The sequence below is a fragment of the Trachemys scripta genome, chromosome 2 (assembly GCF_013100865.1).
Source record: "Trachemys scripta elegans isolate TJP31775 chromosome 2, CAS_Tse_1.0, whole genome shotgun sequence".
In the NCBI taxonomy this organism is placed as follows: Eukaryota; Metazoa; Chordata; order Testudines; family Emydidae; genus Trachemys; species Trachemys scripta.
In genome coordinates, this window is record NC_048299.1 from 189,905,172 (window position 1) to 189,928,860 (window position 23,689).

The 23,689-nt window shown below is 39.8% G+C and overlaps 1 protein-coding gene across 3 annotated transcripts in view; it reads left to right on the top strand.

Moving 5' to 3' along the window:
* Positions 1 to 58: 58 nt before the first annotated feature.
* TMX3 (thioredoxin related transmembrane protein 3) overlaps positions 59 to 23,689 on the top strand; it is a 54,312-nt gene continuing 30,681 nt past the window's right edge. Inside the window, exons 1-8 of one of the 3 annotated variants that reach the window (XR_004644690.1) lie at positions 59 to 203; positions 1,236 to 1,290; positions 6,748 to 6,787; positions 8,664 to 8,787; positions 12,863 to 12,908; positions 16,687 to 16,767; positions 19,418 to 19,517; positions 22,373 to 22,450. Coding sequence is in view for 2 of the 3 variants with exons in the window: in XM_034762548.1 (XP_034618439.1) it covers positions 146 to 203; positions 1,236 to 1,290; positions 6,748 to 6,787; positions 8,664 to 8,787; positions 12,863 to 12,908; positions 16,687 to 16,767; positions 19,418 to 19,517; positions 22,373 to 22,450 (582 nt within the window). In the remaining variant the exon portion in view is untranslated. Of the gene's footprint in view, positions 204 to 1,235; positions 1,291 to 6,747; positions 6,788 to 8,663; positions 8,788 to 12,862; positions 12,909 to 14,451; positions 14,474 to 16,686; positions 16,768 to 19,417; positions 19,518 to 22,372; positions 22,451 to 23,689 lie in introns of those variants that run through there. The other 2 variants (XM_034762548.1, XM_034762549.1) reach the window with 2 other exon arrangements.

Here is a 23,689-nt window from a genome sequence, read left to right on the forward strand (position 1 = left end):
GGGGGGGAGGGAGGATTGTTTGGCGGGAGGAGTCATTGCCCCAAAGCTTCTTGCAGGCGGGAAGGCTGAGGGATGAAAGGGAAGAGAATCGGGTTGCGGAGGAGACGGGGCAAAGACCCTCCAAATAAAAGTGGTCGGACCAAGCATGATGCAAAGCAGACTGGCTAAATTCACTAGAGCAGTGGATTTCAAACTTGTTTGGGGTGAGGACTGAAGAAAATTGTTGATGCCTGCGACCCAATGGAGCTGGGGATGAGGGGTTTGGGGTGTGGGAGGGCTCAGGACTGGGGCAGAGGGTTGGGGTGTGGGCGTGAGGACTGCGGCGTGGGATCAGGAATGAGGGGTTCAGAGTGTGTGGGGGCTCTGGGCTGGGGTTGAGGGGTTTGGGGTGCAGGAAGGGCTCTGGGTTTGGGGGAGCTCAGGGGTGGGGCAGGGGGTTGCGGTGCAGGAGGAGCTCTGGGTTTTGGGGGGCTTTAGGGCTGGGGCAGGGGGTCAGAGCTCTGGGATGGGGTGCAGACTCTGGGATGGGGCCAGGGATGAGGAGTTTGGGGTACAGGAAGGGGTTCTGGGTTGGGGGTGGGTCACAGGGCTGGGGCAGGGGGTTGCGGCGGCTCCTGGTTAATGGCACAGTAGGGATATAGAGGCAGGCTTTCCGCGTGTCCTGGCACTGGGGACCTCACTGAGCCCTCGAAGCGGCCAGCAGCAGGTTCGGCTCCTAGGCTCTTGTCCGCAGGCAACCCTCCAGCTCCCATTGGCTTGTTCCCGATCAGTGGGAACACGGAGTCGGTGATCGGGGCAGGGGCAGCATGCAGAGCCCCTGGGCCCCCCTACCTAGAAGCTGGACCCGCTGCAGGGCACAGCACGGTGTCGGAACAGGAAGGCACTAGCCTCCCTTAACTGGGCAGCACCGCCGACAGTACTTTTAATGTCCTGGTTGACGATGGAGACCAGAACCGCATGGATCCCTGAGTATCGAGCAAGGCGACCCAGTTCCTTAAACGTCACGACCCAGTACTGGGTCATGACCTGAACTTTGAAAAAAACGGCACTAGATTATTTTCATAAGTATGGGGCATATTAGAGGTGCCTGCAGCGCGTCCCTATGATAGAGGGTAATGGGTGAGGGGAGCGATTGGAGGGGACAGTAGTGGCAATGAATTAATCAGGGTAAATGCCATTACCTTGTCCTGCAACCTACTTACTACCTTTCCTCCCCCTTCCCCTTTTCCTGACAGTTGCTGCACTTGTCTTGACTTTAGATGCAGCTTTTGTGGAAGACTTGGATGACTCGTAAGTACTCCTATTTTATTGTCACATGAAATGTTGTCTAGGTATTTCTTTGTTTGTTTTCATGGAGGTGCTGCTCCTTTGTTGCTTTGGTGCTCTGTGGTATTACTCAGCCGAAAATGCTAAATAAGTCTTGTTTCTTTCTCTAGTAGCAACCATGAAATGCATGAAAGAAAAGGATGTGGTTTGTATAAATATCACCTCATAACTAGTAAGTTGAAGCACAGTGAGCATGGCTTAGTTTGCAAAGGCTGCGTGTTGTTTTCAGAGGCTGTGAATAGGGATCATCAGTTTGGAAGACTGAAGAATAAGAATAAACAGACACAGTAATAAACATGCTTTTTTCCTCCCATGTTTCTAACTATGGTAGTACGTTCAAATCTGGTCAAGGGTTGGAGTAAGGAAGAAGCACATTTTCATAGCTAGAGAATTTTTGTGAAACAGCTCCTAAAAGAAAGCACTGCTTGATTTCTATGTTTTTAGTAGAAGTTTCCTACAGTATCTGCTAGCCTTTAGTGGATTGTGCAAATATCTGTATTTGAAAGTGTTGACAACTTCTAGTTCAGAGCCTGGGGAAACTTATTTTAATAAGCCATGAGTTGTCCAAATGTGTATGTTATGGCTCTTTATCAAACAAGTGCTGGTATAGGGCCACAAATCTGTGCCATATCTTCTTATAAATAACTGGAAGGTATGAAGGGTAAACATTTTTAGTTTCTGTCAAAAGTCCAACAGCAGGTACTAGTGCATATACAGCAAAGGTTTATGAAAGTAGAATATTGGTGAAAGCTTTGCATTGTTTTTATTTATTTGAACTATAGTACTTCATAGCGGTCCCATTGTGGTAGCTAGGTATCATACAAAGACATTGGTAATAAATGGTCCTTATCCCAAAGAGCTTACATCCTCATTATGTGAGAGAGAAAAAGGATGGTAGGGGAAACAGGTGAAATGACACAGCAGGCCAGTGGCACACATGGGAATAGAAACTAGGTCTCTAGACTCCCAGTCTATTAGATCACTTTGCTTCAGTGTACTAGTTTCTTTAAAAAGGGGTATCTGCTGATAAACTACTTAGCTGAAAAAAGAAGAATTTTGTATTAAAAAATTGGTACGTGTGGCCTAAAAACAGCATCTGTAGGAAGTTCTCTGAATGTGCGTGTCAGTAATCTCCATTTCCCCAATCCCTGTTATCTATATTAGATTCTCTATCATACACATTTATTGAATGGCTGTAGATCAGGGTGGGCAAACTATGGCCCGGGGGTTGCATCCTGTCTGTCAGGCCTTTTAATCGGGCTCTTGAGCTCCCGCTGGTGAGTGGGGTTGGAGGCTTGCCCCTCTCCGCACGTGCCATGGCTCCCGGAAGCAGCGGCATGTCTCCCCTCCAGCTCCTATGCTTAGGGGCAGTCAGGGGGTTCTGCACGCTGCCCCTATCTCAAATGCTGGTTCTGCAGCTCCCATTGGCCAGGAAACGCGGCCAATGGGAGCGGCAGAGGTGGTGCCTGTGGATGGGGTAGTGCGTAGAGCCACCTGGCTGCACCTGTGCATAGGAGCCGGAGGGGGGACATGCCACTGCTTCCAGGAGCTGCTTGAGATAAGGGCTGCTTGGAGCCTGCACTCCTTATCTTCTCCCGTGCCCCATCCCCCTTCTGCCCTCCGAACCCCTCGGTCCCAGCCTGGAGCACCCTCCTGCACCCCAAACCCCTCATCTCCAGCCCCACCCTAGAGCCCGCACCCTGAGCCGGAGCATGCGCCCCTTCCTGCACCCCAAACCTGTGATCCCCCTCTGAACCCCTCAGTCCCAGCCCAGAGTGCCTTTCTACACCCCAAACTCCTCATCCCCAGCCCCACCCTAGAGGCCCTCCCCCCAATCCTTCACCCCCCCCCCAGCCCCTAATTTCATGAGCATTCATCTCCCGTCATACAATTTCCATACCCAGATGTGGCCCTCAGGCCAAAAAGTTTGCCCGCCCCGCTGTAGATTAATAAATTACCAGGCTGTAGCACATGCTACTCTTGCTGCTTGATTTACTGTCTGTCCTATGACAACTGTAGTTGGGTATTATGGAGTTATTCATGACTATATAATGCTATGTTGATATTTACATGGTCCTGAAAATACAGTATTATAATTTAGTTGTAAAAATTCTCTCTGGGCTGAAATTTGGTTTATTATGTGTCAGGTCAGGAACAACTATGTAGATGCTTCATAATTAAGGCTTTTAAAAAAGTTTGAAACACTTTTTACATTGGGTTAAAATAATATTTTGCTTTTGCCTAATTCAAGCACTCACTGCTTGTAATAGTATTTACTAGGGATTTATAAAGTTTAGTGTTGGAAGTAACAGTCAATAATACTAATGTTGAAAAGTTGCTACCTGCTATAGAGAATGTGCACGATCTCACAGGAATTTAGTCTAACACAAGTAACAATATGAATTTTAAATATCTACCGTAATTTCTACCAAGGACTCTATAAAATGCATTTTCAAATTTCATACACATTTATGAAAGGTATTTTTGGCAAGGGGGAGTTTATATAATGTGATTCTTTCTTAGAAATTTAAACTAAATTAAGTTTAAATAATGTAAAACTGACAAAGATAAGAATATCAAAATATAAGACTTCAGCTCTTATATTTTTGCCAGTCCATCTCTTTGTAAAAAGGACACTTAAATATGGTTCAAAACTTAAATTTTGTGCAAACAAGCTTTGTAGAACTTGATTTGACATAGTTGTTTAGATTCCATTGGTATCAATTGTTTCTCAACAAACACTTCCCTTCAGATAGTGTAGAATTAAGGGCTTGAATGAGAAACTGACTTCTCTTTCTTTAGAGTGAGGAGGTGGGTGAGGCAATACCTTTTTTGGACCAGCTTCTTCTGTTGGTGAGAGAGAGACAAGGTTTTGAGCTTACACAGAGCTCTTTTCAGGTCAACCTGAGAGAAATGAAAAAAGTAATATGGCATAAATAGTGCTACTCGTAACATAGGTTAAAATGATCTATAATATATTTTTGAAATTTCTTGTCTCTTTAGCCTCTTGTGAAGATGTTATTCAGTACTTAAAAAAGAAAAAAAAAGTGTGTGAGGGTAGCAGTCCAAGGTCTGAATGGGAAATTAAACTTGCTTATTGCATTGCATCCTCTTCCTGTTCACTTGCTTGATTTTTGTGGCCTGCCATCCGCTGTTTTTTGTTCACATCTTTGACCATGTGCCTTAATATTCCATATGAGTAGAATAGAACCATATGCTTTGGTTGCATGAAGTAAAATATATATGAAAAATGTCTGTAGCTGCTTTGGAGGGGGCAGGAGTGGGTTCTATATCAAATTCTCAGATTACAAGTTGTAGAAGATATATTCTAATTGCAAACAGAACCTGGGTTCTGAAAATCAAACTGTTGCTTTCTGCTTCTTGCATCATCACCAATGTTTCAGATTTCATAATTAGAGGTTGCCAACATATTTTTAATGCACAAGGGACAATAGAATCCACCTACCGTATATCTTTCATTAGCTCTACAGTGCAAACAATAGTAACATTGATTTTCAGTAAAATGAGTAGATGAGGCATGTGTGGCTAAAAAAAAACTGCACACATTTTATATAGCTTCTTTAACATAATCAGATATTTCAAATCCTCAGTCAGCATCTTTGTTTCATGTTTGATTCTTTCAATAAACTGTCTGATCAGGTTGTACTAAATTCCCCCAGCCTCCTCCAGACATTTGAACATGCATTTGCTTCAATACGTCAGAGCAGTGGGCTAAATAAAGTGTTTCAGCCATAACATTATGGCTGTGATAAATATAGTTAAAAGATAGCACTTCAGCAAGCAAATGGTGAATCTTTTCTTTCCCTCCCCAAGCATTTAGTCAGCTTCTTAAAACTTGCTTTTAAGGTTTCTTTTGATTATTTAAAATTAAAAGATGAAAGGAGGGAAAACTAGGTGGTATAGTGAGTTAGGTAACTCAGCCTCCTTCTTCGTAGGTGTATGAGATGAAACCATGTTCTAGGTCGTATGTGACTATGGTAGTCTCATATTGCTTGCCTACAGCCATCACAAAATCTCAACTTACTTGCATTTCACAGACCAAGTTCATCCCTGGTTTTCTTCTTGCACTAGTTTGGTCCTAAATTTGTAGCTTCCAGGCTTGTGATCTGTCCCCTAGACCATTATGACTCAGATTTTACAGTCATCTGGTCTGACCTTCTGCCTAACACAAGCCATAGAACAAATGTGTTTTACACAACTAGATGCATTTAGTGATCTTTCCTTGGGAGAAGCTTGGAGCTGTGGTAGCAAGGGCATTGCCAACCAAAACTGAGATGTGTTGGCAGACTTCAGTAAGGAAACTATGCAATGAATGAATGTGTTACCTTTGGATCTGAATGCTGTTAGGTCCTCACTATCATAAACTGTAGTTCAGTTCACAAATAACTTTCGAGTAAGTGCTCTCATTGTCATCTAATTGTAATGACAAGAAAAATAGACTCATAAATACATACAAAATTCATCTTGTTAGGTACTACTTTAAACCTATTATAATGATTACAATTATCATTAAAATGTGTATTTCATAAGGACTTCCCTGGTAGCCATGTAATAGACTTCCAGTTCACATTCAACTTAATGCAAACTCTACAATACTGTTAAAACTAGTCAATTTATTATCTTGTCAGTCATTACTCTAACATTAAATAAAGGCCAGAAAATCTAGATTAGTATTGTTCACTATCTTAACTTTGTGTTCTTTGATGTTAAAGTCTTGGTAAAGTAAATGTTGAGGTTATGTTAAAATGACTGATAACTTTAACATGGAACTAGGCTAGCTGCAAGATTTTTACAGTATTGAGCAAACAAATATAAAGGTCACTCTGAGTTTGAAAACTAGTTAGAAAGTTAATCTAGGATATTTTAGTGTATACATTATTGTTGGTTGTGTATGTTACTTAGCATGTATAGCTCTCCGGAAAAGAGGAAGAGCTGAATTACAGTTTAATTTGAAGTAGTATTTTGGGGAAATGCATTAGGCTAAATGTAGAGTGTGCAGTAAAAAGTTATGTTATAGTGATTGAAAACAGACTCCAGTCCACTGTACCATTGAACCTGTTATATAGTGTAAATCTGCATATTGGCAAACCATTTCTTCCTATAGTCATTTACCCTTACTTCAGTAGTTCTGGGATTTTTTTTTTTCTTTTTCATTGGTGGCAAAGGGTGTTGATGGACTAATACTATACTATACACTGCAGTGTGAAATACACAAGGAATTTTAATAGTAAAAAAACTGATGGGCTTAATATGCCTGCCATATTTTGCTTTGATCGTCTCTTCCTTTTTCTTTTTTTTTTTTTTTTAAACCAGGTCCCTTTGTCCCCCTCCTTCAGAAACAAATAGTGTATTTGTGTGCTTGTGTATATACGTGTTACAATCTGTGCTTTTCTTTTCTAGATTTAAAGACAATCGTAAAGATGACATTTGGCTTGTAGATGTGAGTATGTGAGAAGTATTAAGATTCACACTTTGTTGAAACTTAACAGCTTTCCATTAATTTTGTTTAAAAAATAAAAGAACCACAATATACTACACAATTGATATTGGAAGAACTCATTTTCCTCTTTAAAAAACAAAACAAAAAACCACTATCCCATAGCTGTACGTGCTAATGCGTGTACTTCAGATTTTAGCTCTTGTATCATGTTCATTGTTCAAAATCATTTATTTTACTGTCTAATATACTTGGAAAGTGTTAGAACTAGAGAATACTGAACATAAGACTAGGTGTAGAACCAAAAGTTGAATTCAAAGTAAGGTTTATACAAGCTGAATACAGTTGCCAAATAGCTCATATTAACCATATTTGTTGAGAAATAAGTGGCAAATTATATATAGTATCTTCTGAATCAGTAACTTCCACAAAGGCAAAACCAACCCCCTTCTCAACTGGGAAATCGATTTCCTGGGCCCGTGATCCTTCAACACTGACTTCAGTGAGTGTAGGATTAAGTCCTTGGTAGATAGAAGGATGGAAGGAATTCTCCCAGCTGCATCCTGGCTCTGAAGGAAATAGGAGTTGGTTCACACTAGGTGATGGGATATACAAACCCCACACTAGAGAACACGGGGTTAAGGAACAGCTCTGGGCCCAGGCTACACCTGCTAAGCTTGTACAAGCTGGAGGCAGTGCTCTAAAAAGGAGAGCAGAGCAGTTCAGAGGGAGCAGAGGGCTGCTCTGAAAGGAAAATAATGCCCAGGAGCTCATTCCCTGGAATCTGGCAACACAGGCCTGTGCAAACTCACGGAGGAGAGGAAAGCGACTGAGTTTGCAGGCCAGAGACTTGATTATAGTGAGTTATTCAGGAAACAAAAGGAGACTTGGTAGGAAGTGGTCCAGGGGAGGGCAGTGGCTTAGCACTCCAAGGTGTCAAGTGTAGCTGCCCACCACTGTGCCCTGGAACAGCCCAGTGGAGAGATGGACCTGGGCTTTCTACCCACGTTGAAAGGACATTACCATCCCAGGAGTCTTCACCTGGATGAGACACCTTCTGGAAAAGACCTTACCTATTCAAAGACCCAACCACAACGAAGTTTCTGTGCTAAAGGGAAGGACTGGAAACCCTTGGGGCAGGGACACAGAAGGACTGGACTGTGCTTTCAAAGGGCAGGTGCTCTGCCAAATCCCCATCTAACCATTTGGCGGCACTGTTGGTGATCGTGCAACTACTACACATTACTAAATACAAATATTATGACATAAATGTTTATGGTTACAAGATATTTGCTCATTTGTGTTCAATACTCTGCTTCCTTTGGAAATCTGAAGTCATGGTAATCTGCTTCTTGTTTTGAGACTTCCACCAAACAGATAGGCTTTTCTGGCAGGCAATAGAGATATTATAAGCTCAAATTCCTTTATACGGATATCAATCTAGTCACCCATCAGACACAATATCCAGGTGATGCTTTTTTCCCCCCCTCCAGGTACACTTTTTTAGAAGATAAGATTACATAGTCTGCTTCTGTCCTGTGACTTTTCATAGACAGGAGCACTGCATTGAAGGGAAATATAAATTATTAGTAGGTCTCTTTTTTAGAAAATCTTCCTACATATCCTTCAGGACAGGAATTGCTACATTAATATAGCATCTAGAAGTACTCATTTTGGTTCTGCACTGTTAAATCATGAAAGTTCAGTTTGCTCATAAAACTGGAGTGAAAAACTTGAATTTGAAGAAGTCCTTATAAACCAAGAGAGGATTATCTGTTTGGCAACTTTTATTGGTTTTCCAAATGTGTGGCTTGAGAGTTCCATTTTTATACAGAGTTCACTGATTCTGTTTAATGCCACACTTCTGACTTGTTCTCAGTTCTATGCACCTTGGTGTGGCCATTGCAAGAAATTGGAGCCTGTGTGGAATGAAGTTGGTATAGAGATGAGAAGCAGTGGTTCTCCAGTAAAAGTTGGGAAGATGGATGCGACTTCCTATTCTAGTAAGTATGTGTTGTGTAGGCATAGTTTTGTTGTCAACTAGTTTTGAAAATGAAACAACCAGAAGAATTACTATTAAAAAAAAGACTGTATCGTATAAACAAATGCACTTGTCTTGAAGGATCTGCTGGCTAAGTATAGTAGTAAGTAACCAAGATGTGAATGTATCATATCCCACTGTTAGTGACTTTTCAACTCATGCTGCTGTGGTTTACCCCCTTCAACCAAAGCCTCAGATCCTTATACACTTAAAACAAATAAGAAAAGAGGAGTAACCTCATAGAAGGTAGGACCCTGAAAAGTGCTATCTTTGGTATAAGTTTCTTTAATTTCTTTATAAGGTGCTTGATCTGATTTACGGAGCCCACCATAATAAGGTACAACTTGTCTGTTTTAGGTTCCTTACTTGATTACTACTAGGCCAGGTAGATCTACTTGCACTTTCAGAACTGTAAAGTGCTTTCGCATGGTCAATCCTTAAGCTATTATACACATCTTGTTGAAATCCTTGCCTCACTAGACAGCAGATTTCTGTCCACCTTCTCATTGCTGTATGTCTCCACCGTTGTGTGTAGAAATTGAAAATCAATCTTGCGGGAAGAGGGGGATTGGGGATCAGCGGAAAACTAGTGAGAAACCTCTTAGTCAAGAGCTTCTGGCTTTATTCATTCATTTTACAAGTATATTGCTCTTGATCAATTAATGCAGTTTTGGTAAGCACTCCAACAGCATAAAGTGTTACACAAATTAACTGCTATGCACACTTAAACAAAACACTCCTTACAACCAGTATCTCAAAAACTTTGACTTTGCAATGACTATCCTACCTTGCTTGTAGAATCACAATTCATTTTGCAGTTTTTACAGTTTGGGTAAAGGGACAGAGGACTACAATGTTCAGTTTCACCTCTCAACAACTCATTATCCTTATGGTGAAAGAGGTCTTGAAATAACAGCCCTGCCACAAGCAGATACTTTGCAGGAATCATCTCTGACTGTCCCAGATTGAAGTAAACCTCTGTTTAGATTCTGAAAGACTTCTGGGTTTGCCAGCTGCAATATTTTCACACATGAATAGGGGTTTGGGGTAACATTTTCAAGAGTGCCTATGTGCCTTGAGCTTCTAAGTCCTGTTTTCAAAGGAAATTTAGGCTGAAATGTCAGGATTTACCAAGATATTTAGGTGCCTGAAAATGCAGATAGGCGCCAAGCTGGATTTTTCAAGTATGCCTAAGCAATTTAGATGGGATGTTGAGGGTGAGAGGGCCAGGGCTCTGAAGTGGCACCGAGCATTTAATCCCTCACATGCTCAAGGTCTAACTTATTGCCCTATGTGAGCTTGGGAAGGAATTTCCTACCAGCTCAGATAGGTCCCTTCCTCTGTAGCATGTGTTGTTTTATGTGGGTATATCTCAATCATTTCCCTGCCATTGCAGAGGCCTCGGCCTTTGTGGCACATTGGTCCCTCCTGTTCTCTCCCTCTGGCACATAATAGTCTAGTCTCCTGCAGGCTGTTATAATTTGCCTAATTTTTGTTGTTGGGTTTAAGGCGTGGGTGCTGGAGGTGTTGGTGGCCTGTGATACACAGGAGGTCAGACTAGATGATCTGGTGGTTCCTTCTGGCCTTAAACTTCATGACTGCACATGCCTAACTCCTGTTTACTTGGTCTTGGGTGCTTTTATAGGTCCCACCCAGACCCTACCTGCATCTTTAGGTGTCTAGATACCATGGCAGTTCTGTTCCTTGGGGCCTAAGTCTCTTTTGAAGATGGGACTTAGGAGCCGAGTTAACACCAGCACTTTTGATCATGTTGTTTTTGCTGCTGATTTGCTCATTTCTTGAGGTAACATTGTTTGTATGGAAAATTGTGGTGCCCCGACTGTCCCGTGTGAGTCAGCAGATATTTGCATTATCGTAGCTTCTAGAAGCCTCCGTCATCAGTCAGGACCCCATTGTGTTAAATGTACAAACACAGAACAGTCCCTACTCCAAAGAGTTTAAAGTATAAGACAGGACCCAACAGGTGCAGACATATGGGGGGAGTACAAGGAAACAATAACACACTATTGGTTAGCATGATAGGCTGTGGCAAGCATCCTTTAGAGTAAAATCCCACACAAAATGAGCAGACTGGAGGTATGGCCATTTAGATTTGGGGAAATATCCTGGAATTAGGTGGTAGTGACGGATATGGCATTCACTAAAACTCAACAAGCTATTTAGAAGTACATGAAGCAGCCCAGATTGCTTGAGGTTAAGCTAAGAGCTTCAGAAATAAGTGTACCAGCGTATTGTTGACAGCAAGACATTTTTATTAATACATAGTGGCCATGTTGACAGTAAAGTAGGCCTGGAAAAATGGCATTTTAACTACCTTCTAATGGCAGAGTAGTATTGCAAACTTGCATGTCCTGAAAGATGCACAAAAAACATAGGTAGCAGTAAATCTCACTAGGGATGTAAAAGGTTAACCCGTCAACTGATTAACTGGTAAACATTAGTCTTACTGGTTAACCCACCTTAACTCTTACCCCCAGGCTGACCGGCTGATCCCAGTGGCCCTGCACCAGCTGGATTGGCCCCAGCCCCGCCAGCCGGTGGGATTGGCCCCAGCTGCTTAATTAGTTAACAGTTTAAACAACATATTTTTAATCATTTAAACGGTTAATTTTTTAAATTGTATTTACATCCCTAAATCTCACAACTATTGAATTAGTCCTAATTTAAAACGGTGAGATGAAGGGTTGGAGGTGGGGGTGGATGTGGAGATCTGGCTTCCTTAATAGGTCACATTCAGTGGTACCCTCTTCCCCTAGGCTTTAACCAATCCCATAAAATATAGTACAAAAAAGCCACTGAAGTATGGACACTGGAGCAAAAAGCAAGTACAATGCTAGTGTTGCCAGTTTATTTGGTGTATTTTAAATTAAGCTCTGGTTTGTGGAGTCCTGTAATTATGGGAGAATCCTAGCTTTCATTTAAAAAGAAATAAGTTTCTAGCTTCCAGACTTGAAGAGAAAAGCTTAAAAATGTGAACTCTAAAGGCTTAGAACCAAATATGTATATTTCCATTCTTTTTATTTGCTTGTTTTTAAAAATCTCATGATTTATGGTTTATGCAAAATTCATGATTTTTGAGTGCATGACATTAGCAATACCATATGCTTGGGGGGGAAGAGGAAACCCAGTTGAGCACATGCCAAAACGTGTTGCAGAGTGTCATACATTCTGGACAGCCGTGGTCCAGATGTGTTGATGTTGGTGGATACCACCCAGAGCTTCTCTCAGGGTCAAGAAAAACTTGTCTGTTTTCTGCCTTTTGCTGTAGCTGACACTGTCCCAAATAAGATTATGTGCAATGACCACATCAGTTTTGGGGACTTGAACCACTACTCGTAGTAGTAGTAGTAGTAGTACTGCTACTCAATTGTCCTGTACGTTGTATACGTAAATTTAGCCACATGTATGTAGCTGTGAATTTGACTTATCTCATTTGTGACAAAAATGACACTGGCAGTACAAAAAAACAGGAAATGCTGAGTTAAGGTGACACGTGCTTCACAAAACAAATACACAGCCTTAAATCTGTCTCCACAGGATGCCCAGAGGACGTCAGACCTACCCCTTCCTAAAAAAATCTACCACTTTCTCAGTCTGCCTGAAATCCAAATCAGGACTCCAGTTCATTGAGTCCCAACATTTGTGTCGGACTGTGTTATCATTAACTAGTTGCTGTTGGTTTATAGAGATTACAGAGGAAATATTAGTCTCACTACTACTTTTTTTAGTATTTTGTGTGTTAGCTGACATGTATACGTACTACTAGTATGCATGTATGCTACATTTTCATGACATGGAGTCTCTAACATGTTTCTACTTAATGAATAAAATGACTAATTCAATTAATTTTGAATAATCATTGGAACTGATTTTGAGGTTAGAAAAATGATAACATATGCATGTTTAAAATAAACAATCCGCTTTTTGTTTAAACAGCATTTATTATGTAAAACCATGTAATTCCTCTTTTGCATATATGAGAGGAAAACAGAAACATAACCAAATGTGTCTTTCAGGCATTGCCTCTGAATTCGGAGTTCGAGGTTATCCAACAATTAAGCTGTAAGTTGACCTTTCCTGTATTATATTTTTATATATCACTGTGACGGGTTTGGTCACAGAGACCCCTTTGGGACTGTTACCTGGCGTGCTGAGATTACCTCTGAGTCCGTTTTCCCTGCCAGTTTAGGACTCCAGAACCCTACCTTGTTGAGCCAGACACGCTAGCCTGCTGCAACACAGACCCAGGTCTGGTCCACGCCCCCAAAGCTGCAGACTTTAACCAAAAACTGCTCAGCAGGTCACCTATCTCCAGCACCCAGACACCCAGTTCCCAATGGGATCCAAACCCCAAATAAATCTGTTTTACACTGTATAAAGCTTTTACAGGGTAAACTCATAAATTGTCCGCCTTCTATAACACCGATAGAGAGAGATGCACAGCTGTTTGCTCCCCCCCAGGTATTAATCTCTTACTCTGATTTTACTAATAAACAAAAGTGATTTTATTAAGTACAAAAAGTAGGATTTAAGTGGTTTCAAGTGATAACAGACAGAAAAAAATAAGTCACCAAACGAAATAAAACAAAAACACGCAAGTCTAAGCCTAATACATTAAGAAACTGTTTACAGGTAAAATCTCACCCTCAGAGATGTTCCAATAAGCTTCTTTCACAGATTAGACTTCTTCCTAGTCTGGGCCCAATCCTTTCCCCGGTACAGTTCTTGTTAATTCTAGCAAACATCTTAGGTGGAAACTAGGGGTTTTCTCATAACTGGAAGCCTCCTTTGTTCTCTTCCACCCCCTTTCATAGCTTTGGCACAAGGCAGGAATCTTGTGTCTCTCTGGGTCCCCACCCCTCCTTCTAAATAGAAAAGTACCAGATTTGAGATGGATCTTCTTATCAGGTGACGTGGTCACATGTCACTGTAAGACCTCGTTCTTCATTACCCATGGGTTGGCCCACACGCACACAGGAAGACTTGCAGGTAAATAAACCTTCCACAACCAGTTGTCCTAGTCAGTGGGAGCCATCAAGATTCTAACCCACCATTAATGGCCCACGCTTTGCATAATTACAATAGGACCTCAGAGTTATACTTCATATTTTTAGCTTCAGATACAGGAATAATACATGCATACAAATAGGATGACCATACTCAGTAGATCAGGGGTCGGCAACGTTCGGCACGTGGCTCGCCAGGGTAAGCACCCTGGCGGGCCGGGCCAGTTTTATTTACCTGCTGACATGGCAGTTTCGGCCGATCGCGGCCCCCACTGGCAAGAAGCGGCGCAGGCGAGCGATGTGCTGGCCGCGGCTTCTTGCCGCCCCCATTGGCCCGGAACGGCGAACTGCGGCCAGTGGGGGCCGCGATCGGCCGAACCTGCCACGTCAGCAGGTAAATAAAACTGGCCCGGCCTGCCAGGGTGCTTACCCTGGTGAGCCACATGCCGAACGTTGCCAACCCCTGCAGTAGATTATAAGATTTGCAATAATACCTTAAAAGAGACCTTTTGCATAAAGCATATTCCAGTTACGTCATATTCACATTCATAAGCAAGTTTCCATAAAACGTTATGGAGTGCAACATCACAAAAGAGTTCGAGGTTATCCAACAATTAAGCTGTATGTTGACCTTTCCTGTATTTTATTTTTATATATCAATCCTCACTACCACTCACTTTCCTTTGTAAAGGAAAACAAACAAACATACAAAAAAAATCTTAACAGCTGATACCAGTAAGAAGCAGGAAAAGAAAATGGCAATTCACTTTGGAGCCAGTTTTGAATCAGTCAATGCTGAACTGGATAATATTTTTTTTTAATTATTTTTCATTTACATTTAAGGTTCTCTGTAATACTAAGCTGTTAAACAAAGTGGTGGTATAAGTAAGTTGAGTATTAATTAAGCTGAAACAAGCTTGTATAATAGTATAAATAATCCATAGTCTCATAAAATATTGTTTAAAGGGACATCATGAACTTGAAATCCAGTAAATTCCCATTGACAAATTAAACACAGTTTCAGGTATGAAACCTATATATGAGTCACCCTGCCAGTGTTTGACTTTCTGATTGCATTTCCCCATTTTTAATGACTTTTCTGTCCCATATTGCTGTGTAGGGACTGAAAAATGTGTCACGGACCGTGAAATCTGGTCTCCCCCCGTGAAATCTGGTCTTTTGTGTGCTTTTACCCTATACTATATAGATTTCACAGGGCAGACCAGCGTTTCTCAATTTGGGGGTCCTGACCAAAAGGGAGTTTCAGGGGGTCGCATGGTTATTTTATGGGGGTCACAATATTGCCACCCTTCTGCACTGTCTTCAGAGCTGGGCAGCTGGAGAGCAGGGGCTGCTGGCCAGATGCCCAGCTCTGATGGCAGTGCCCCACCTGCAGCAGCACAGAAGTAAGGATGGCAGTACCATACCGTGCCATCATTACTTCTCCGCTGCTGCTGACAGCGGCTCTCCCTTCAGAGCTGGGCTTCCAGCCAGCAGTCCCCACTCTCCAGCGGCCCAGCTCTGAAGGCAGCACTGCTACCAGCAGCAGCACAGAAGTAAGGGTAGCAGTACTGCAACCCCCCTACAATAACCTTGCAATTCCCCCACAACTCATTTTTTTTGGGTCAGGACCCCTACAATTACAACATTGTAAAATTTCGGATTTAAATAGCTGAAATCATGACATTTACAATTTTTAAAATCCTATGATCGTGAAATTGACCAAAATGGACCATGAATTTGTTAGGGCCCTAGCTATGTGTGAAAAGACCCATACAGCCAGGGAAACGAACTGCTGTGAAAGTGACTGTACACACAGTGCTATTAAAGGTATAAAGTAAAAACAGAAAACTGTATTTTTCTCTAATTTTTCAAGTGCAGTTATTAAAAATGAAAATTTGGGAAATGGTCGGACTTACAATTCTTTGTTTCCCCATGTGTGTTGGACTTATCAAAGGATGTTTGGTTGTCATAAAGATCCCATTGTTGCTTTTTGGTTTTCTTTAGTTATATTTCCCAAGGGTTGTGCCATTGAAATATTGTAGCTTGCTACAGGCTGCAGGTGAAAAACTTTGTCGTCATGACATATTCAGGCTCAGAAAATTGATCTTAAGGACACCAAAAAATAATGTAACTGACCCAGATGGATTCTTTTTTTAAAGGAAATCCTATTATTCTTCACTGTCTTAAATCTTACTTGAATATTTTTTCTGATAATAAAAGCAAGTTAGATCCTCCCCCATCAGTTACATACAGTAACATATTAGCGTTTCTTGTCTGCCTCACTGGAGGGAGGATTAACTGAGCGTTCAGGTTTAAAAAACCTTTGCAGATTATCCATTTGGCCTTTCTATTTTGCTTTTTTCAAATAGTAAAAGGATATCCTAAGGCTTTTTTGATAAGGAGTAATAAATGGAAATTTTTAATATTTAATAATGGGGTCTAAATGCTGAGTTATTTTTCATAGTCTGAGAGCAAATCTTCTCTAGTTTTTGTATTTCTAATATATTGTCATTAGAAAGCACGTGGTAGCCAACATATACAGCAGAACTTATTTTCAGATGGCAAACAGTGCGGAGTGATTTTTTTTTTCCTCCCTCATTCTAATTATATTTTACTGTGCCACTGAACTATACTTTTTCTATTTAAAGATTTGATTCTTTTGGCTAATGCATTGAAAAATAAAGTTGCTCAGCACTTACTAATGATTGAATATTAGAAATATGGGGATGCTATGATTTTGCATACGCAGCTAACTGATTTATTTTAGTTATGAACAAAGATGATGAAACAAATGGCAATGCCTCAGGATTTTGGTTTTTTTCCCCCTCCAGCTTAAAAGGTGATTTGGCATACAACTATAGAGGACCTAGAACCAAAGAGGATATAATTGAATTTGCTAACAGAGTAGCAGGGTAAGTATTTATAATCTTCTTTGAAGATACCAGTGACTTACATAGTTTTGTTGAGTTTGCCCCATTTGATTTTTTCAAAGGAGAGCCAAAAGATGGGCTTCTTTGATAGAAAGATGCTAGACCTATTAATGTAGTCTTTTATTCTTACAATTACTTTGCTAGAATCAGTGGCATCAATCTTGTTCATTTATTATAGTTTGAATTAGATGTGAACTCTAAAGAAAATTGAGTTAAGCCCAGAAATAGATTAAATACCTCCACTAACCAGTGGAGGTGAGTTGGGGGTCATTCAGTAATGGAATACGTATTAAACAGTGAGTGGACTCCTCAGTAAAGACTGTAGTAAGCCAATCTTTCTGCATGTATTTCTGCAAAACTCTTTTGTATTGGCTGGCTCCTATGACCCAGTTAGTGGAGACCTAATCTTTACCCCATCTGATTTAATAGTTCCAACAGTGGCCAATGCCAGGTGCCCCAGAGGGAATGAACAGAACAGGAAATCATCCCCTGTCACCCATTCCCAACTTTTTCCAAACAGAGGCTAGGGACACCATCCCTGCCCATCCTGGTTAATAGCCATTGATGGACCTATCCTCCATGAATTTATCTAGTTCTTTTTTGTTGTGTCTCCTCCCTCCATTTGTGCTGCCTTGTAGAGTGTGAAGCTATATTAACAAAAATGTGTTAACCCAGGGGTCGGCAACCTCTGGCACGCGGCTCGCCAGGGTAAGCATCCTGGCGGNTCACCATCCTATCTATTCCAGGGGTCGGCAACCTCTGGCACGCGGCTGGCCAGGGTAAGCACCCTGGCGGGCCGGGCCAGTTTGTTTACCTGCTGATGCGGCAGGTTCGGCCGATCACGGCTCCTACTGGCCGCGGTTTGCCGTCCCAGGACAATGGGGGTGGCAGGAAGGCACGGCCAGCACATCCCTCACCTGTGCTGCTTCCTGACGCCCCCATTGGCCTGGGACTGCAAACCATGGCCAGTAGGAGCCGTGATCGGCCGAACCTGCCGCATCAGCAGGTAAATAAACTGGCCCGGCCCGCCAGGGTGCTTACCCTGGCCAGCCGCGTGCCAGAGGTTGCCGACCCCTGGAATAGATAGGATGGTGATGAACACCATAGCAAATTCCTAGGATTCCTTCATTTGTTCATATCTTTGCTGACATTATCTTTTCTCAGTAGCCACTTAAAGCAAGGAGTTACTGTAAATCACTCCATTAGTAAAGGCTTGAAAGAGTTCAGGTGAACTTGGGGTGATTATTTCTCAAACAATTAAGTGTGATAAGACAGGAATACATTTGTAGTTATTTTCATTTATATTTTGGCCATACTGACCTGGTTGTAAGAGATTTTATAGGGTGATAATAATGTAACATGAGTTTTTCTGATGCAATTGCTCTTAAACTCCGTAGTTACATTTTGTAAAGTGTTTCGACATTGATTTCAGTAATGATGCAACATTAGCAGTTAATTACTGAACAAGTTACACTGAACAGAATGATGCAATGCCTGTTAATAGATCCTTGAGACTGCACTTGTTTTTTGAAATGGACATTACTTAAGGTGTCAGAGAGAGACTTAAAAATGCCCCACCACATACAGTTTGCAGATTTACGTCTGCAGTTCTGAAAAAAGTATGTTTAGTTAGGATGTTAGTGGTCTTTCACTAAATCTAATCATATGGGCTATGCCAGGTAGAAGCTCATATTCTGCCACTCAGTTTTATTTTTTAATTATAAAATGAAATGTTTTTGAATAGTGTAAGAGTCACTGGTATTAAACTGAGCTATTGAGAAAATTATTTTTTCTCTTTAACTGTCACACGTCAGCTCTCCTGGGATGATGCAGTATTTATCTGTTCTATTACTTACAGGAAGATGGAGAAATAGCAGCAAATGAATTCTGTGGGTTGTATAAATTATTAACTAATGCACAGCCTGTATTGTAAAATTTTAAATACAGCATTAACAAGGATTTCACAATCCCCCCCCCCCCCAAAAAAAAAAAAAAAAAAGTGGAGGTGAGGGGGATTTTATATGAAGTTTTATTGGGACTATTAGCAGTCTAGCAAAGGAAATAATTGTTGTTGTTGTTTTTTTTTCTTTTTTTTCAAAATTGCCAACAAGAATTTCCCCCCATAGGGATAATTGCAACCTTGGCACACAAGCTCAGAATCTTCTAGAGAAGTTTCTGCTTGGGACTATTCAAATTTCCTCTCTTCTCACTTACCTGGGGTTTAGAGCATAAAAATAGGGACAAGGACCTAAACTACTTTTCCGTACTTTCCAGTAGTCTATGAATACTGGTAATCTCCAAACTAGAATCACTTACAAAACCCCTATTCCCGAGTTGCTATGCCCACGTTTATCTGCCTTTTTCAGAAATAATTACACCATATGTCAGATGGCTTGCATATAGTGTCAGGATTACTGTTTAATACTTCTTACTAAGAGTTGGTATAATTGGTAAATTCCATCGCACTGTAGCACTGGTCACTATATGCTATTCTTAAATACAGAGTTCTAGCATTTTCAAATTTAGACTTGTGGAATGGGTGGTCAGAATTGTACAATTTAGATGAGCTTATATATTTTCTTTAAATTTTCAAAAAAAACGAATGTTTCTTCACCTTTCCCTTTTTCCCCAGGCCTCTTATCCGGCCACTTCCTAGCCAGCAAATGTTTGAACATGTGCACAAGAGGCATCGTGTACTTTTTTTGTATGTTGGTGGGGAATCTCCTTTAAAGGTTTGAAACTTCATTAAATTCATTTTTTTTATCTTTATCTTTATAGATAAAGATATGACTTGTACATATTTCTTCTAAAAAAGCAAAAAAGTAATTGTATATTTTAAAGAGATTGTAATTGTAAGTAAGAAGCTGAATATGTTCTAATTTTAGAACTACTTTGATAATGGCATAATATACACACTTTTTTTATCTTAATGTATGTATTTATGGACGTTTACCAAACATGCTGGTAATCTCTGGGGTCTGAGTGCTCTCTCTCATTTTGTAATCATTATGTAGTGGGACTCTGCAGTCCTAATAATGTAAAACATTATTTTAAAATCATACTTAATCCGTGCATTCAAAATAGTTAAACTTAAAAGTTATTTAATGTAGCATTTACTGTGGGGCACAGTTATACTGAAGGGAGAATTTTTTTGTTAATTGGATAGGTTTTATGTTTTTTTTTTTTTTTTTATTTTTATTTTTTTTTTTTAAATACTGAAGCTCTGTGCTACATCTTAATAAGTTTCACTTTAGTTAGGTGGAAAGAAACTGTGTGTTTGGTCTTCATTTTAACAAAATCCTCAGAAAATTTCTAAAACTCTTACTGTTGTTGACTGTATCACTTCCATTATGCTAACATAATGTGCATGTGTACCTTTATGGTGTGTGTCCTTTTTGCTCTAATACTTAGTAGTAGGGCCGTCAAGTTATTAAAAAAAATAAATTGCGCGATTAAAAAAAATTAATCGTGCAATTAAATGCACTGTTAAACAGTAATAGAATACCATTTATTTAAATATTTTTGGATGTTTTCTGTATTTTCAAATATATTGATTTCAATTTCATCACAGAATACAAAGTGTACAATGCTCACTTTATATTTATTTTTTATTACAAATATTTGCACGGTAAAAGACAAAAGAAATAGTATATTTCAATTCACCTAATACAAGTACTGAAGTGCAATCTCTTTATCATGAAAGTTGCACTTACCAACATAGAATTATATACAAAAAATAACTGCATTCAAAAATAAAACAATGTAAAACTTTAGAGCCTACAAGTCCACTCAGTCCTATTTCTTGTTCAGCCAATTGCTCAGACAAACAAGTTATTTTACATTTGCAGGAGATAATGCTGCCTGCTTCTTGTTCACAATGTCACCTGAAAATGAGAACAGGTGTTCTCATGGCACTGTTGTAGCCGGCATTGCAAGATAATTACGTGCCAGATGCCCTAAAGATTCATATGTCTCTTCATGCTTCAACCACCATTCCAGAAAACATGCGTCAATGCTGATGACGGGTTCATCTCGATAACGATCCAAAGCAGAACGGACCGACGCATGTTCATTTTCATCATGTGAGTCAGATGCCACCAGCAGAAGGTTGATTTTCTTTTTTGGTGATTCAAGTTCTGTAGTTTCTGCATCGGAGTGTTGCTCTTTGAAGACATCTGAAAGCATGCTCCACACCTCATCCCTCTCAGATTTTGGAAAGCACTTCAGATTCTTAAACCTTGGGTCGAGTGCCGTATCTATCCTTAGACATCTCACATTGTTACCTTCTTTGTGTTTTGTCAAATCTGCTGTGAAAGTGTTCTTAAAACAAACATGTGCTGGGTCATCATCCGACGCTGCTATGGCAGAATGTGGGTAAAACAGAACAGGAGACATACAATTCTCCCCCCAAGGAGTTCAGTCACAAATTTAATTAACGTATTTTTTTAATGAGCATCATCAGCATGGAAGCATGTCCTCTGGAATGGTGGCCGAAGCATGAAGGGGCATATGAATGTGTTTAGCATATCTGGCACGTAAATATCTTGCAACGCCAGCTACAAAAGTGCCGTGCGAATGCCTATTCTCATTTTCAGGTGACGTAAAATAAGAAGCAGTCAGCAGTATCTCCCGTAAATGTAAACAAACTTGTTTGTCTTAATGATTGGCTGAACAAGAAGTAGGACTGAGTGGACTTGTAGGCTCTAAAGTTTTACACTGTTTTGTTTTTGAGTGCAGTTATGTAACAAAAAAATCTACATTTGTAAGTTACACATTCACGATAAAGAGATTGCACTACAGTACTTTTATGAAGTGAATTGAAAAATCCTATTTTTTATCATTTTTACCGTGCAAATATTTGTAATAAAAATAATATAAAATGAGCAGGGCACACTTTGTATTCTGTGTTGTAATAGAAATCAATATATTTGAAAATGTAGAAAAACATCCAAAATATTTATTAAATTTCAATTGGTATTCTGTTTAACAGTGCGATTAATCACGATAAATTTTTTTAATCACGGTTAATTTTTTTTTCAGTTAATTGCGTGAATTAACTGCAATTAATCGACAGCCCTACTTATTAGTAGACATTTGTGGTTTAAGATCTACGTACTGCCAAAATAAAATTGAATTTGGTGTTTTAAAATAAAATGAACATAATACAGAAAAATTCAAACTGTCTTTGTCTAAGACTATTCCTGTAATACAAGTCCAAATAAGCCAGTTAGATATGCTGAGGTCTGTCAAGTTTTTTTTCCTTTGTTTGAATGGAACAATGCGGGCACCGAATCATGGTACGGAACAGTATTACTCGTCTAGTTTTTGTTCTGTCCCCACTGGGGAGGTAATTTATAAAAGGGATGCCCCTACCATAACTACATCATTTTACACTGGCATGTTTAGACATGCAATTCAGATGGGCCCCAGGTAAGCTTTCTGTTCTAATTTTGTTACATTGTCTTTTTATAGTTTACTTTTAAAAAGTAGACGGAAAATGTTTGTGTTTTGATATACTTTTTTTCTGTTAATGTGTGTACCAAGATTTAAGAAATTTTTAAAAATGTCTTTGTTTCTATTTTTGCAGGAGAAATACATAGAAGTTGCTTCAGAACTAATTGTCTATACGTACTTTTTTTCTGCCTCAGAAGAGGTGCTACCTGAGGTAAATTCACTTTATCAGATACTTCAACTCTACTTCCTCTTCTTATTTAAATTGTATTTAGCACAACCATAGCCTTTTAATTCTTGCAGTTTCTGACATCAAACACTACAGGAAACTGGTCAGTAATAATAATCACTCTAATGAATAACTATTTCTACATAAAGAATCTAATAGAGAAAACATGGATTTGGAATTGAGTTACAGTTACAAAATACTCTGTTACCTTCTATTTACGTGTTAGCAAATTGATCACCAGCAATATTAAAACCTCTTGTCTTTAAAAGAGGGAAAAAATCCTATAAAGTTATTCATTTATAATAGCTTGAAATTCAGTTGAAAAGTTTCACTAACTTTTTTTGTTATTTCAACATTTGTTAGGTTGATTAGGCAGTCCTGTTTTGCATTGACCACATGATTTTTTCAGAGAGGGCATTGACGTGCAATAGGAACTTAAATAGAATAAGTAGGATTGCAGGACACAGTTTGTTATAATCCTAGTTTCAAGATCATCTAATTTATCAAAACTGATTTTGGACCCAAAACTGAACTTTTCCAGACTTTTCCAAGAAACAGGTGCAAAAGCCCAATTCTCATACCCAGTTGTCCCTCATTAACTGAGCTGTCTTAGTCCCAGTGACAAACCCCAGAATCTTCAAGGAAGCCAAAATGTGCTAATCAGATTTCCCAAGGTGGAGTTGAGACATGGGAAGTCTCATGCATTTGTAGCTGGGAAAGGACAGTTTTATGCCCTTGATACTAGGGAATGGGATTTGAATGTTATACTACTTTACTAGCATAGAGAAGTGTATAAAAAACATATCTGTTTAATGGTGTGGTTTTGTCAAGGGGTTAGGTCTGCAATGCTAAATGACTTGAGATTCATGACTTGAAATATCCTGTAACTTTAATAAATGCATTATTTTTCATAAAACAGCTATTTAAAGCCTACTGAGCCTATTGCATCTTGTTTTTACAATTATTGTAGCTAGAAAAAACACATTACATCACTATTTTCCTAACGTTATAAGGGAGGCGTCCTCTAGAGGCTAGAGTCCGGAGACTGTGTATATATTATCGGTTCTTCCACTGACTCGCTGTAACAACTTTGATAAGTCATTTGTCCAAGATTTTCAAAAAATGTTCTTTAAAGTTAGGTTTCTAAATCTATATATATTTACCTATTGCTTGAATTTTGGAGGTGCTGAGCATCTGCAGTTTTTATCAGCCTCAGTAGAATTT